This window comes from Panthera tigris, chromosome E1 (assembly GCF_018350195.1).
Source record: "Panthera tigris isolate Pti1 chromosome E1, P.tigris_Pti1_mat1.1, whole genome shotgun sequence".
NCBI classification, from domain to species: Eukaryota; Metazoa; Chordata; class Mammalia; order Carnivora; family Felidae; genus Panthera; species Panthera tigris.
This window is the reverse complement of record NC_056673.1, coordinates 11,033,731-11,047,050: the sequence shown is the minus strand read 5'-3', so window position 1 is coordinate 11,047,050 and position 13,320 is coordinate 11,033,731. Positions and strand designations below refer to the sequence as shown.

The 13,320-nt window shown below is 57.0% G+C and overlaps 1 protein-coding gene across 3 annotated transcripts; it reads left to right on the top strand.

Annotated features, from left to right (window-relative positions):
• The first annotated feature begins 160 nt into the window (after nucleotides 1-160).
• Nucleotides 161-13,165, top strand: SMCR8 (SMCR8-C9orf72 complex subunit). 3 transcript variants are annotated; one of them, XM_042965545.1, is made up of 3 exons: nucleotides 161-2,797; nucleotides 8,767-9,183; nucleotides 11,497-13,165. In XM_042965545.1, the coding sequence occupies exons 1-3, from the start codon at nucleotides 438-440 to the stop codon at nucleotides 11,609-11,611; spliced, it is 2,892 nt and encodes a 963-aa protein (XP_042821479.1). In that variant the 5' UTR covers nucleotides 161-437; the 3' UTR covers nucleotides 11,612-13,165. The 3 variants fall into 3 exon arrangements, with proteins under 3 accessions (XP_042821479.1, XP_042821482.1, XP_042821480.1); XM_042965548.1 differs by having other exon boundaries at nucleotides 8,767-9,221; nucleotides 11,497-11,581; XM_042965546.1 differs by having other exon boundaries at nucleotides 8,767-11,589.
• Nucleotides 13,166-13,320: the final 155 nt, after the last annotated feature.

Genomic DNA, 13,320 nt, shown 5'->3' with positions numbered 1-13,320 from the left:
GTTTCTGCCCTCGGGCCGTGGGGGCCGCAGCGCTTGACTGGCCCCTGCGGCGGCCCGTAGTCCCGCGTTAGGCACCGGTTCAGGGCTGGGCTGTTGCTGTCGCGGCAGGTTCGGGTGTGCGAGTGACCTCGCTGCAGGTGTCCTGCGCCGGACGCCCTCGCCAGAGGAGGAGGAGAAGGAGGGTAACCCGCCTACTCGGTCTTCCGGACCTGCGGAGTTCATGAGGCCCCTCGGGGCTCTGGAAGAGTTAGCTGTATCTCTGACGGGATTGTGGGAGTTCGAGCCTTCGAGTGTGCGAGAGACAGCCTAGTACCCCTGAGGGCGCAAAGAAGACCGCAAGGACTTTGCTTCCTCTTCCAGAGGCGTGGCTTCCCTGCATTGATTACCCCGCATTCTTTCTCACTTCTTCTCAATGTTCTCTCCATACATCTGGAAATATGATCAGCGCCCCTGACGTGGTGGCCTTCACCAAAGAGGAGGAGTACGAGGAGGAGCCTTACAATGAGCCCGCCTTGCCCGAGGAGTACTCGGTGCCACTCTTCCCCTTCGCCAGCCAAGGAGCCAACCCATGGTCCAAACTGTCCGGGGCCAAGTTCTCTCGGGACTTCATCCTTATTTCCGAGTTCTCCGAGCAGGTGGGCCCCCAACCCTTGCTGACCATCCCCAATGACACCAAAGTTTTTGGTACTTTTGATCTCAATTACTTCTCCTTGCGGATCATGTCTGTGGATTACCAGGCCTCCTTTGTGGGCCATCCCCCGGGTTCTGCCTACCCCAAGCTGAACTTTGTGGAGGACTCCAAGGTGGTGCTGGGAGACTCCAAGGAGGGAGCCTTTGCCTACGTGCACCACCTTACCCTGTACGACCTGGAGGCCCGGGGCTTTGTGAGGCCCTTTTGCATGGCTTATATCTCAGCGGACCAGCACAAAATCATGCAGCAGTTTCAGGAGCTCTCAGCCGAGTTTTCCAAAGCTTCTGAGTGCTTGAAGACGGGCAACAGGAAGGCATTTGCGGGAGAACTTGAAAAAAAGCTGAAAGACTTGGATTACACCAGGACAGTGCTGCACACCGAAACGGAGATCCAGAAGAAGGCCAACGACAAGGGCTTTTACTCATCTCAGGCAATTGAGAAAGCCAACGAGCTGGCCAGTGTAGAGAAGTCCATAATTGAACACCAAGATCTGCTGAAGCAGATCCGCTCATACCCTCATCGGAAGTCGAAGGGGTCTGCCTTGTGTTCTGCGGAGACAGAGCCCACGCGGGATCAGGCCGACCAGGTAGCCACTGCCTCTAACCCTGATGAGTCGGCTGACGCGGACCTTTACGCCTGCAGACCTGCCTACACCCCCAAACTCATCAAAGCAAAGTCCACCAAGTGTTTTGACAAGAAGCTGAAGACCTTGGAAGAGCTCTGTGACACGGAGTACTTCACCCAGACCCTGGCTCAGCTCAGCCACATAGAGCACATGTTCAGAGGAGACCTGTGCTACCTCCTGACCAGCCAGATTGACAGAGCGCTTCTAAAGCAACAGCACATAACGAACTTCCTCTTTGAAGATTTTGTGGCGGGGGACGACAGAATGGTAGAGAAGCAAGAGAGCGCGCCCCCTAAGCCCAGTCCAGGCAGGCCGCCTTCCAGGTCTCCGGAAGAGTGTCTGATTCCTCAAGTGTTCATCAGCGTCGGTTCTTACAAGTCCAGTGTGGAGTCTGTGCCGATCAAGATGGAGCAGGAACTTGGGGATGAGGAGTACAAGGAAGTGGAGGTGACAGAATTGAGCAGTTTTGACCCCCAGGAAAACTTGGACTGCCTGGATACGGATATGAAAGGGAGCGTCAGCAGTGGCGAAAGCATCGAGGTTCTGGGCACGGAGAAGTCCACCTCTGTGCTGTCTAAGTCTGACAGCCAGGCCAGCCTCACGGTGCCATTGAGCCCCCAGGTGGTCCGGAGCAAAGCAGTCAGCCACAGGACCATCAGCGAGGACAGCATCGAAGTCCTCAGCACCTGCCCCTCTGAGGCCCTCATCCCCGATGACTTTAAGGCCAGCTACCCAAGTGCCATTAACGAAGAAGAATCGTACGCAGATGACAGCGCGGGAGCCATCCACTTCCAGGCGAGCATCAGCCCGCCAGAGCTGGCCGAGGCAGAGGAGGGCAGCCTAGAAAACACCCTGTCCCAGACGGACTCCGCCTGCTGCATTGGGAAGGAGAGTGACAGCCTGCGGGTGCCCCTCTCCACCCCAGCCCACACACTCTCTGACCCGGACGGAGTAGTGAGCAGCCCCCCGCAGCGCTACAGGCAGAAAGACCAGGGGTTCCATGTGGACTTTGCGGGGGAAAACGCCAGCCCTTCCCGAGACAACAGTTCTGAAGGCTTCCCTGCCTTTGAGCTGGACCCGAGCCGCCTGCCGGCTAGCCGGGATGTCAGTAAGACCAGCCTGGACAACTACTCGGACACTACCAGTAATATGAGCAGTATAGCCTCCACCAGCTCAGACAGGACTCCCTCCTCTGCTCATCCCACCGGGCCCTCTTCTGAGAGGCATAAAAAGAGGGCTGGCCAGAACGCCTTAAAATTCATCCGTCAGTACCCCTTTGCCCATCCAGCCATCTACTCCCTGCTCAGCGGGAGGACCCTTGTGGTCCTGGGGGAGGATGAGGCCATAGTGAGGAAGCTCGTGACGGCGCTGTCCATCTTTGTCCCCAACCACAGCCGTCACGCCAAACCGGTGAAGCACTGGGTCTCCTCTCCTTTGCACATCACGGATTTTCAGAAGTGGAAGCTGATCGGCCTGCAGAGGTAACTGTTTACCGGGGGTGGGGAAGGGCCCTGTCCAGTTAGAGACGGACCTTTACGCCTGCAGACCTGCCTACACCCCCAAACTCATCAAAGCAAGACGAGGTTTTGAACATCCATCCCTCTGGGTGAGGGTAACGCGTCCGCGTGGTGGGGCCAGAATCGGGAGACCTGGCTTCCAGACCGGACCCCCAGCACTCACTCTGTAACTTTGGGCACGTCCTTCCGTTTCTCTGGTCTTCTCTTTCCTTGTCCCTCCCGTGAGGGGTTGCGGTTCCTAAGTGGTTGCCAACTGAGGTCTGCAACCTGTCGGGTCAGAATTATTTAGGGGAATTTGTTTAGATCGTGAATTTCTGGGCCCTGTCCCCCAAGAGATTCTGACTCAGTAGGACATGGAGTTTATCTGGTATACCAGCAAGCGTTGGGGGACGGCTGACTTCCAGATCTCAGGTTCTTGGTGATCCTCAAATTCACACTATGGTATAAATGATTGAGAGACCTGCTTCTGAGAAAGGTCTGTGGTATTCCTAGAAGATGGCAGCCATCACTGGTGACGGGGACATCAGAGGGGTCCAGTGGCTTTTATTCCACTGTCCTGTTCACCCTAGAAGGCTGTTCCCCCCCCCCCGCCCCCCAACTTAGAAGTCTGTCTTAATAAGGAAATGCAAGGGGCGCTTGGGTGGCTCAGTTGGTTAAGTGTCTGACTTTGCCTCAGGTCATGATCTCGTGGTGGCTCGAAAGTTCCTGCCCTGCTTCGGGCTCTGTGCTGACAGCTCAGAGCCTGGAGCCTTCTTCGGAGTCTGTGTCTCCCTCTCTCTCTGCCCCTCCCCTGCTTGTGCGCGCTCTCTCTCTCTCTCTCTCTTCTCTCTCTGTCTCTCAAAAATGAATAAACATTAAAAAAAATTTTTTTTTAAATAATAAGGAAATGGAAGGCCCAATTTCTACTTTCTCTGTTTGAATGCTCTTTCATTTCTCCAAGTTACTGGAGGTTTAGTAGACTCTCTTTTGTTTTTTTCCAAATACTGCTTGACAAGTTGTCTGGTGTAAGGGTCTCTTTCCCTCAGGGTGCGCCCTCATCCTCTTGCCAGCGGCCCACTTTGCACATCTGTGAAACAGAGGCGCTGACGCAGGCAGCCTGCACCTCCCACGTCACATGGAAAGAGCAAAAGGAATTTCTGCCCCGCTGCAGTCAGCAACCGTCTGTTCCGACTTTCCGTCTTGCCTTCTGCTGAGGTCCTCGGTATCAGTGAGGTCGCCGTGTCCCGAGTTGCCCTGTTTGCACCTCTTGCAGAAGTCACCCGGCCCTCCCTCTAACCCTTGCTGCGTTAGGCTTTCCCCGGGGTCGTGGTGCCGAGATTCAAGCAAGTGTTGTCTCCCCGTCTTGACTTGGCTCGTTGGCCACGCTGGCGGGTGCTGGGGTACCATCTGGGGGTACCTGAGCAAGGACGCTGCCCTGGAAGACTTCATAGTTCAGGAGCAGAGACGGGTGGCCAGAGCCTTGCTGAACAGGGAGGAGAGTTCCAACAGCAAGTGCATCGTGTGTTCTAAGAAAACCAACGGGGCAGGTTAGTGAAGTGTGGGAAATGAGGGACAGTGGTGCTTGGGGAAGGCTTGAGGTGTTTGGCTTGAGTGACCAAGAGGGTGGGCTTGCCAGCGTGTCACGGGGACTTGGTATGACATGGCCAAGACACCTGGAACAGTCCCCTCCTTGGGCCACACAGGAAACCACTGAGTTGAGTCCTTGCTTGTGGATGCAGAATCAGGAGTTAGAGGGCTGCACTGGGTGCCCTTGTGGGCTTTGTCCTTCCTCTCGGGATCCCGTCCCTCGGCTGATGCCAGCCCTATGCTCGGGTTTAACCCATCTGTTGCAGGAAGGGAAGGACTTTTCATGGATTGTCTTTGCTACTTGTCTTGGTGGAATAACGCGTCGGTGTCCCTTAAACACACCTCTTCTCCAACTGACCCCTTCACCCCAACCTTTGACCTTTCCACTTATTCACCTTCCACTTATTCACAAGATGGTGAATCTAAAACGCACATCAATCTATTGACGGCCCGCTTATCCAGGACCAGGCTCGGGACAGTGTCGCCCTTTCTGCTTTCCCTGAAATTCCCTCCTTAGAATGTGCCAGAACGGCAAAAGAAGTTCATCTCTTACACCAGCTCTGCTCTCTTGGGTACCTGGCTGGAGTGCTGTGTTGAGGATTCTGAGGCCTAGGCTGGTCTGCCTTGGAACACCTGCTGTGATCCAGTAATGAAGTCTGTGGGTGCGAGAGAGTAGCTGGCGGACGGGCTCCCCGAGGTGCAAAGGGTTCGAGTTGGTCTGAGTCCCGGGCCGGCCCTACCAGTATTTAGCCACAGGTCACTCCTCCACGCGAGGCTCTGTTCCCTCCTGAGCAGATGAGAGGGTTGGATCACTGAATGACCATTTGCCAAAAGTTTATAGGCGGCTGTTAAATGCCGGCCACCCGGCCTGCTGCCAGAATTGTAAGGTGAGTCAGCCATGGTGCATCCCCTTGATAGGACAGGCGCTGTCTTCATGGGGCCCCCCACGCCAGCCCCAGCTCTGTCACCGCTCTGTCAGCCTGACCTCTGAGCCTGTTTGTATCTGCACACGGAGCTGACGAGACCTGCGTCGTGAGAGCAGGTGTGGAAGGGCCCATCGCGTCTGGTCTGTACCTGATCGCTGTGAGCCTTTCTCGGATAACCTCGCAGGGACGCGTACCGACTCACGGCAGGCGGGCCAAGGCAGCGGCCGCTGAGCGTGGCCCTCCCCGGCCAGGCTCTAGAGCCTTTCAGCATCCCTCTGTGAAGGCGAGGGACCCATCAGAAGTGACAGGCGAGAGCTTTGCAGACATTCCCTAGGGGGGGACGTGCCTCCCGTTGCTCTGCTTCTCAGACCTTCTGGGCGTGTGCACACGCTGGGAATTGGCAGCGTCTGCCTCCAGAGGGTCCCGCTCTGGTACGAGATACGGTGGGCAGGGGTCGGAGGCCTTGTTCCCTAGGGGGCACGTCACCCGAGTGGGGACTGGTTTGGCCACCGCTCACCCAAAGAAATCCTGGGAGGTGAGCAGTCGCCCAATATGAATTCCGAGAATGAAATTCTCATTCTCATTCTGAGATGAAAACCCGAGGAGTCGTGGTTCCTTGTGGTTAGGGAGGAACACAGTGGGCGCTCTGAGCTCAGGTCCTGACGCTGCCACTGTCCGCCGTGTGAATTTGGGCCAGTCTTCTCTTCTCGTCCGTTCGCAAAGCTTGTTGGACACGTCTGTGAGTGGGGCTTAAGATGCTTACCGTGTGCAGCTGTGGGGAAGGTGCGCATCCGGAATGTCGCAGAGCCCCCGTGTGGAGCCTGTCCTTGGACACGCTCAGAGTTGCGGAGAGGTGGTGAGTCAGCCCGGCAGGCAGAAGCAGTCTTCAAACCGCGAGGCAGATTGAGGCCCGTCTGAGGGCCAGCATTCAAGAGGAGTAGAAGAGTGGCCGTGAAGTTCCTGCCCAGGGATGGGTTGCTCAGCAATGGCAGGGGTCGATCCCCCCCGTGCTGGGTTAATCTGGAATCCGAGAACTCTGACCCAGGAGGGTCTGTCCCCTCTCAGGTGCTTTGACTCCAGCCAAAATCAGCTCAGATGATAATCTGTTTTTAAAGACTCTCACCCCAAAACTGCCGGTTTCACCGCCCTTGGATTTTTTTTCCACTGAAGTAGGCTTTCTGCCTGGAAATGCTCGTCCGTCAGATCTATCACACGTGGGTATACGAGATGGGTAAATACTCGCGTTGGTTTCCCATTTGAAATCAAAATGAGGGGTAATTGTATTGCTTCCAGGTAGCAGGAACAAGCGCTGGACTGTTTGAAAAACAGAGCTCAGTACTCACGGGAGAGAGTGCTAGCTGTGGGGGGGTGGAGGGGCAGGTAGAGGCCCTGGTTGCGTCCTGGCTCAGCCACTTTCTAGCTGGGGGACCTTGCGTGAGCCACGGCCCCTCTCTGGGCTTCAGTGTCCACATGTATCCAGAGGCTGCCTCCGGTGTTGGGATGGGCGGTAATGAACCTAAGACAGGTGTGGGAGGAGCAGAGGCCCAAAGGCCTGGGGCTTTTCCTCTTTCCGTGCTGGCTCGCCTCCTGACGAGCTTCGTGGGAAACAGGTGGAGGGAGAGTTAGAAGGAGCAGCATCTTCTGAAAAAGTGGTGCCTCTGTAGGTAGGGGTAGGTGTGGGGGTGTCAGAGCTCCTGGGAGTGGCAGGGCCGAGGCAGGGTGTTCCAGCAGGACAGGTGGCTGGAATGGAGGGACAGGAAGACGGGGCGAGGCCTGGCTTTTTCTGCTGCGGCAGAACCTCGGGGGGCTGGATGTGCCGAGGTTGAAGAGGCATTTGGCCTGCGGCCTGGGCCCCCTTCCGAGGGAGGTAAGGGTGCCTCAGGAGTGGACTGAGAAGGCGGTGTCCCCGAGAAGCCAGTGAGCCACCTGCAAGCCCTGCTTCTTCATCGCCTATGTGATGGGGTCCCCACCCCACTGCTCTCCTCGTGGTTTTCACGACACATGGCCCATGTGGCTGTTTTCCCGTCTCTGTGGTCCTGTTCTTGTATGGTCTGGATGCCCCCTGAGGTTCTCGGAGCCCACCTTTCTTGTAAGGCCCAGCTCCGAGGCCGTTCTTCCAGGATTTTCCTGGCCCCGGGCCTCCCCGTGGAGACCCAGACCACATCTCTACTCAGTGTACCTACCGTGTGCCTGTCCTTTCTTCCCAGCTGACCAGGCTCATTCTTCGTTGCCTGTTCAGCCCCTAGGTCACTGCCTGGTATGTAGTAGATGCTGTTAACTACACGAGAAGATGACAGCACCCAGGAAGGAAAAAATAGGAGGTTACCTTGGTCCCGAGTGATTGTCAGCCCTTTGTCCACAGTATCTCAGGTCTGGCACAAGCCCTGAATTCCAGAACTGTGTCCGCCTATGAAATTTCTGGTCAGGCAGACATTTGCCAGACTGCAGGGTGACTCTCTGGGAAAATTCAACTAGAGGATTTTTTTTTTCTACATTTATTTATTTTTTGAGAGACACAGAGAGACAGAACACAAGTTGGGGAGGGGCAGAGAGAGAAGGAGACACAGAATCCAAAGCAGGCTCCAGGCTCCGAGCTGTCAGCACAGAGCCCGACGCAGGGCTCGAACTCACAAACCGTGAGATCATGAGCCAAAACCAAGAGTCGGATGCTTAATTGACTGAGCCCCCCAGGCGCCCCTGATCTAGAGGATTGTACAGAGCTACTAGGGCTGATCACTCTGACCCCTTCCCTCACTGAACAAGCCTTGCCTGCCTCTGATGTATGGGCACAGTAGCGGGCAGTGGGGCAGGAGGCCAAATCAGATGGTCCTGGGTCTGCAGAAGCCTTGTCCAGTGGGAGAGACAAGAGCTAAATGGCAGTCCCCACGCTGATCATTGCTGGGCTGGTAATACTGAGGGCCAGGCACTCTCCTAAGCACAGCCCATTTTGTCTCTGCGGTGACCGCTTGAGGCAGGACCAGTGATCTCTGTTTTACAGAGGGGGCTCTGAAGGGCTAAGGAACTTGGCCAGGGTCACGAAGCAAAGAAAGCAGGGAAGCAGAGGAGGGGATCAGGGATGGCTGGCTGGGTAAGGCTCGAATTGCCATAAACCAAGTACCAATGGAAGGGAAGGGCATTCTGGGCAGAGCACGAAGGCCGGTGATTTTGAGGCCCTTCTGAAGGCTTGGCGTGGCCACAAGGAAGTCGTGGATGTAACAGATGGGGCCTCAGAGGCCAACAGGAAGCAGGGCCCGTGGGCCATGCCAGGGCACTTGAACTCGGTCACGGGGGTGGCGAGGAGCCCTTTGAAGAGCATCATGATCAGATCTGCCTTCCAGAAAGAGCTAGTGAGTATTGGCCGGCGGAGGCCGGCCTGGAAGCGGGAAGACTCCCCCGCCCCGCCCCGAGTCTTTCCTCCTGACGTTGGCCTGTGTGTTTCAGAGTGACGTCCCCAGCCGGCGCCGGCACCCTCCACACCCTGAGCCGCTACAGCCGCTACACGAGCATCCTGGACCTGGACAGCAAAACCCTGCGCTGCCCCCTCTACAGAGGCGCCCTGGTGCCCCGGCTGGCCGACCACCGCACCCACATCAAGCGGGGCAGCACCTACTACCTGCACGTCCAGAGCGTGCTCACCCAGCTCTGCTCCAAGGCCTTCCTCTACACCTTTTGCCACCACCTGCACCTGCCTGCCCACGACAGGGAGACCGAGGAACTGCTGGCCAGCCGCCGGGCGAGCTTCCTGAAGCTGAACCTGGGTCTGGTGAACGAAGACACGAAGGTGGTCCAGTACCTGGCTGAGCTGCTGAAGCTGCACTACGCGCAGGAGCCTCCCGGGACCGGCCACCCCACGCTCAGGTTCGACTACGTCCCCAGCTTTTTGTACAAAATCTGAGGTCAGTCCCAGCCACTGTGACCAAGACCTGTGACTCAGGGTACGGGGAGGGGAGGGGTTGGCACGAGCAGGCGGCCCTCTGAGCCGTCTAGGCTGCTGGTGACCTGAGTGGGAAGGAGACCAAGGTGGCGGCGCTGGTTCCCACGTGGCCTCGGGCGGTGTGGGAGTCGGGACCCTGGCAGAGGCGGGCGCCTGGCTCTCCGAAGGCGTCGGTAAGGACGGCACTAGGCCTCTCGGCCCCCCTGGCGAGGAGGGGGGGGGCGCTCGGCTCCCCGAGGACTGGCAGCCAGGCCAGAAGAGAGCCAGCGCCCTTTTGACGGTGCGGGGGGTGGGGGTGGGGGGCGTGAGGGGTGGAAAGGTGAAGCCCACGCGGGAGGAGCAGGCTACGCATTCAGCTCCCAGACACATGGGCCGCAAAATGAAGGGAAGCGCCCCGTTAACTGAAATGGTTTGGTGGGAAACCGGACAACGGAACATCCATTGCCCCATTCAGATCCCGGCTAGGGTCTTTTACTCGGCCCCCTAGAGCCCATCATCCCAGAGAAAGCCCCTGAATGAGTGACATGGAGGGGAGGCAGCCGTGCCTCAGGTGGGTGGCGGCAGACGCGTGACCTGCGCCCCGAGGCTGCAGGCAGAGCGGGCAGCACCCTGTCTGGTCCTCGCTTCCCCACTAGGCACAGAAGTGCCTGGGGGGGGGGGGGCTCTCACCTTGCTCCCCCGGGTCAGCAGGAGGGACTAGCGTTAGTCGCCAGTCCCTGCCTGTGAGTGAGAACTGCTCTCGCAGCTGGAGAGCCCGGGGCCACGGTGCCGTCGCCCCCGTGCAAGTGACGAAGAGCCGGCGGGCCTCTGGGGCCCAGCCCACCAGCCTTTCTGGGAGCGAGTCCACGCTGTCCTCTTGGGGAAGGTCTGCAGACATGCTGGCACTCGGCCGAGGTCACACCCCAGTCCCCCACCCACAGCAAACCTTTGCAACCACTTCACTACCTCTTGCGGGTCTTGTGGGCACGGTGACGGCGCAGTTCCAGCCGGCTGCTTGGTCCGGGCGGGCAGGGTCTCCCCCCGGAAGGAGAGCCTCCTTGTGTGGCTGGCTGTCTTCGTGGATCTGTCCCCCGCGGGCCTGGAATACCCACACCTCACCGCTGCTCACTCCTGCCCCCACGCGGGCCCTCCAGATACACGCACCTCACCACTGTTCACTCCGACCCGCGCGGGTCCCCCAGGTGTGCTTACCTCACCACAGCTCGCTCCCGCTCCCGTCCCCATGTGGGTCCCCCAAGTACATGCTCCTCACTGCGGCTCACTCCCGCCCCCATGCGGGCCCCCGTAAGTACATTCACCTCTCGGCAGCTCACTCCCGTCCCGTGTGAGTCCTCCCTTCAGGGAAGGAGACAATCCCCGACTCACCCTCCATGACCCCCCTGAGGCTCCTTACTCAGTTGCTGTTGGTTTCTTGATAGAGTTTCTTGCAACCTTGAAGTTTTTACACTTTTTTTTTTTTTGTATGGCTGCTTTTTTTTTTTTTTTCCTCCAACTAGGGAGAACTCTTAGTATTTCTGCTTTTTAATTCGTTCCAAGAAAATTGTGATAAAACAGACCCGAACCAGCCATGGGCGGTTGCTCCTGAGCACGCGTGTGTGCACCTGCCGGTGCCGTGTTCCGGGTAGTTGGGGTCTTGCTGTTGAGACTGGTCTGTCAGCTTTGTGGCCTACCGTCGAGGTCGGGTAGCGGAGGCGGGAACCCAAGGGGGGTTTGCGTCACATCCCTCCCGTGGCCCCTTCCTCGCCCGGGTCCTCCACACAAGGATGTGGCCCGTTGGCTCCTGGCCACCGGCTTCCGGTCAGGGTCCACATTCCTGGCAGAGGGTGTGTGATTTCGTTCCCGAGGCTGGGACTGAGGACCTTTTAAGGTAGACGGTCTGTCTACATCTCACGGGTGTTCTTTGTACCCGTGCCCGTTACTTTGTTCACGCACAGAAGAGTCGCCAGGAATGTTTTGGCAGCTTTTAAATGTCAAGCGTGTGTTTGCATGTGGGGAAGGCTGCGTAGGATGCCTGTTTCTCTCCCTGGGCTCCCCTCTTCGCTGCCGCCTCCCGTGTCCCTCGTGTTCAAGATGCTGCTCTGTTTCCTAACCGGGTGGCTCACTGCTGTCTACTCAGGCCTCCAGGGACATGACCTTACGACACTTTATCTCCGAGGGAAAGAAGGGTCTGTGGGGTCCGTTTGACAAAGTTGAAAGCGATCGTTGGCACCACCATTGCTTTTCATCCTGTTCCACAGCATCACGGACGCTACAGTTAACACTGCTGTCACCTGGGAAACTGATCAAGGCAGAAGGTCAGTCACATCTGGCCTTCTAGAAGCTAAGGCCATGCAACACGGTAGTCTGAAGTAGAAGTCACTTTGGAGGGTGCTTGCTTGGAAGCTCTGCCTCGAGGATGGTTCCAGAGGCCCCAGGATTCTGAGGCAAGAGACCAGTCGGGTGTGAACAGAACGGCTGTGCCCTGTCCTGGGGCCAGCCTCAGAAAGAGTGGGTGAGGAGCGTCTCCCTTGAGTCGTTCCTCCGTGAAAGAAAGCTGGCTTCCCTGACAAGTAGACTCCAGTTTCAAATTTTGGTGAAAACCTAGCTTTTCAGTGTGGCAGTTTCTGAGGATTGCTTGATGCCAAGAATGTTTCTTTCCAGAGGGATTTTAAGGTGGCAGAGGGACTGAGCCAGTGTGGGCAGGCACTTGAGACTGTGGGACTGCCCTTCTCAGACCCCCTCCACTTTGGAGAAGCGGAACCCACTGGAAGTCCCGCGTCTGCAAATCTTAAGGCTGGGAGCTCTATGCGACAGGGCTGTCTCTTTAAAAATATTCGTTTCAGGTTTGCCTCAGATAAAACATCTTGAAAACACTTTGCAGAAAACAAAGGACATCCATGCCCCTTGACTTTGTCAGTCCTGACTCATTTTGAAGGCCCAGGCACCAAAGCTGAGTTTATTTCAACTTCACTTCCAATCCGTTACCAGCTCCCCTGCCCCCAGCCACCCTTTCTCAAGCAATCCAGGTTGAGAGCAGCCTGATAAGGTTAGCAGTTACGCAGTCGTGGTTTCTAGAAGCCCACGTGTGGCCCTTGGGACGCTCCGGCCTGAGCTGTTGCCTCACACCTCACCATTTCCCTAGGGACCTTGCTCCATTTGCTGGAATCTTGGGGTGTTAGAAATTGTGACTTTTCCATGATTGACTTGCAAGGGCTGAAGTTACACAGATTGCGCTAGAACTTGGAAATGAACCGCGACAGCCCACCTGTCATTTCCCATCTAGCTTTTTGCTTCTCCGTTGCTATAGTCAAGGTATTGTAGGTTTCAACCTCAAATGACATATCCCAGCTCAAATCCTGGGAAGTCCAACAGTTTCTACCCCAAGTGCCAGGGCTGCTACAGTTCAACGACATGTTTCTGGAGGCTGGGAGCGGCGCGCACGGTGACCGCCCACTTCCGCCAGTGCGAGACGCATGTCCCGACCTCCCCGGACCTGCTGTTGCAAGGCAGGTCAGCTTCTCCTCTGCGTAACACTCAGCCGGCAGGGAACCCGTCGGGGAGTGTGGATGATCTTCCGAGGAGCTGATCTCCCAAGCCAGCAATCCGGTTTTACTTCCCATCTCTCTAGAAAGCTCGGAAGAAAGTGCCTTGGTTTGTGCTTTGGAAGCAAACCAACTAGCTTTCTGGCTTTTCCCCAGTACTGTGACAGAAAGTGACAAAACTGGAATCTTTAAAAGAGGTACAGTATTAGCAGACCGCAAAAAGGAGAAAGCATCAAATTGCTACTTCTGGCCGGAAATAAAACCAGTCTCAGCTGATAAGGTCCGAGCACACCAAGTTTTCCTGGGCCCCCAAAGGAGAATGTTGTGAGCACTGACCTAATCTAGTCTCCTCTGTTCAGGTTTGGTATGACCATAGTGGGGAGAAGGAGGCGTGGGGGGGGGGGGGCGGCGGGGGGGGGGGTGGAACGAGCACTTTGCAGTGAATTAAGCCACTGGTGTGGAGCCCACGCCTCCTGGGAGTCCTTATCTAGCTCCAGAGTGGAGGCTACACAGGAGGGTCTTGGAGATGCCCTGGCCGGG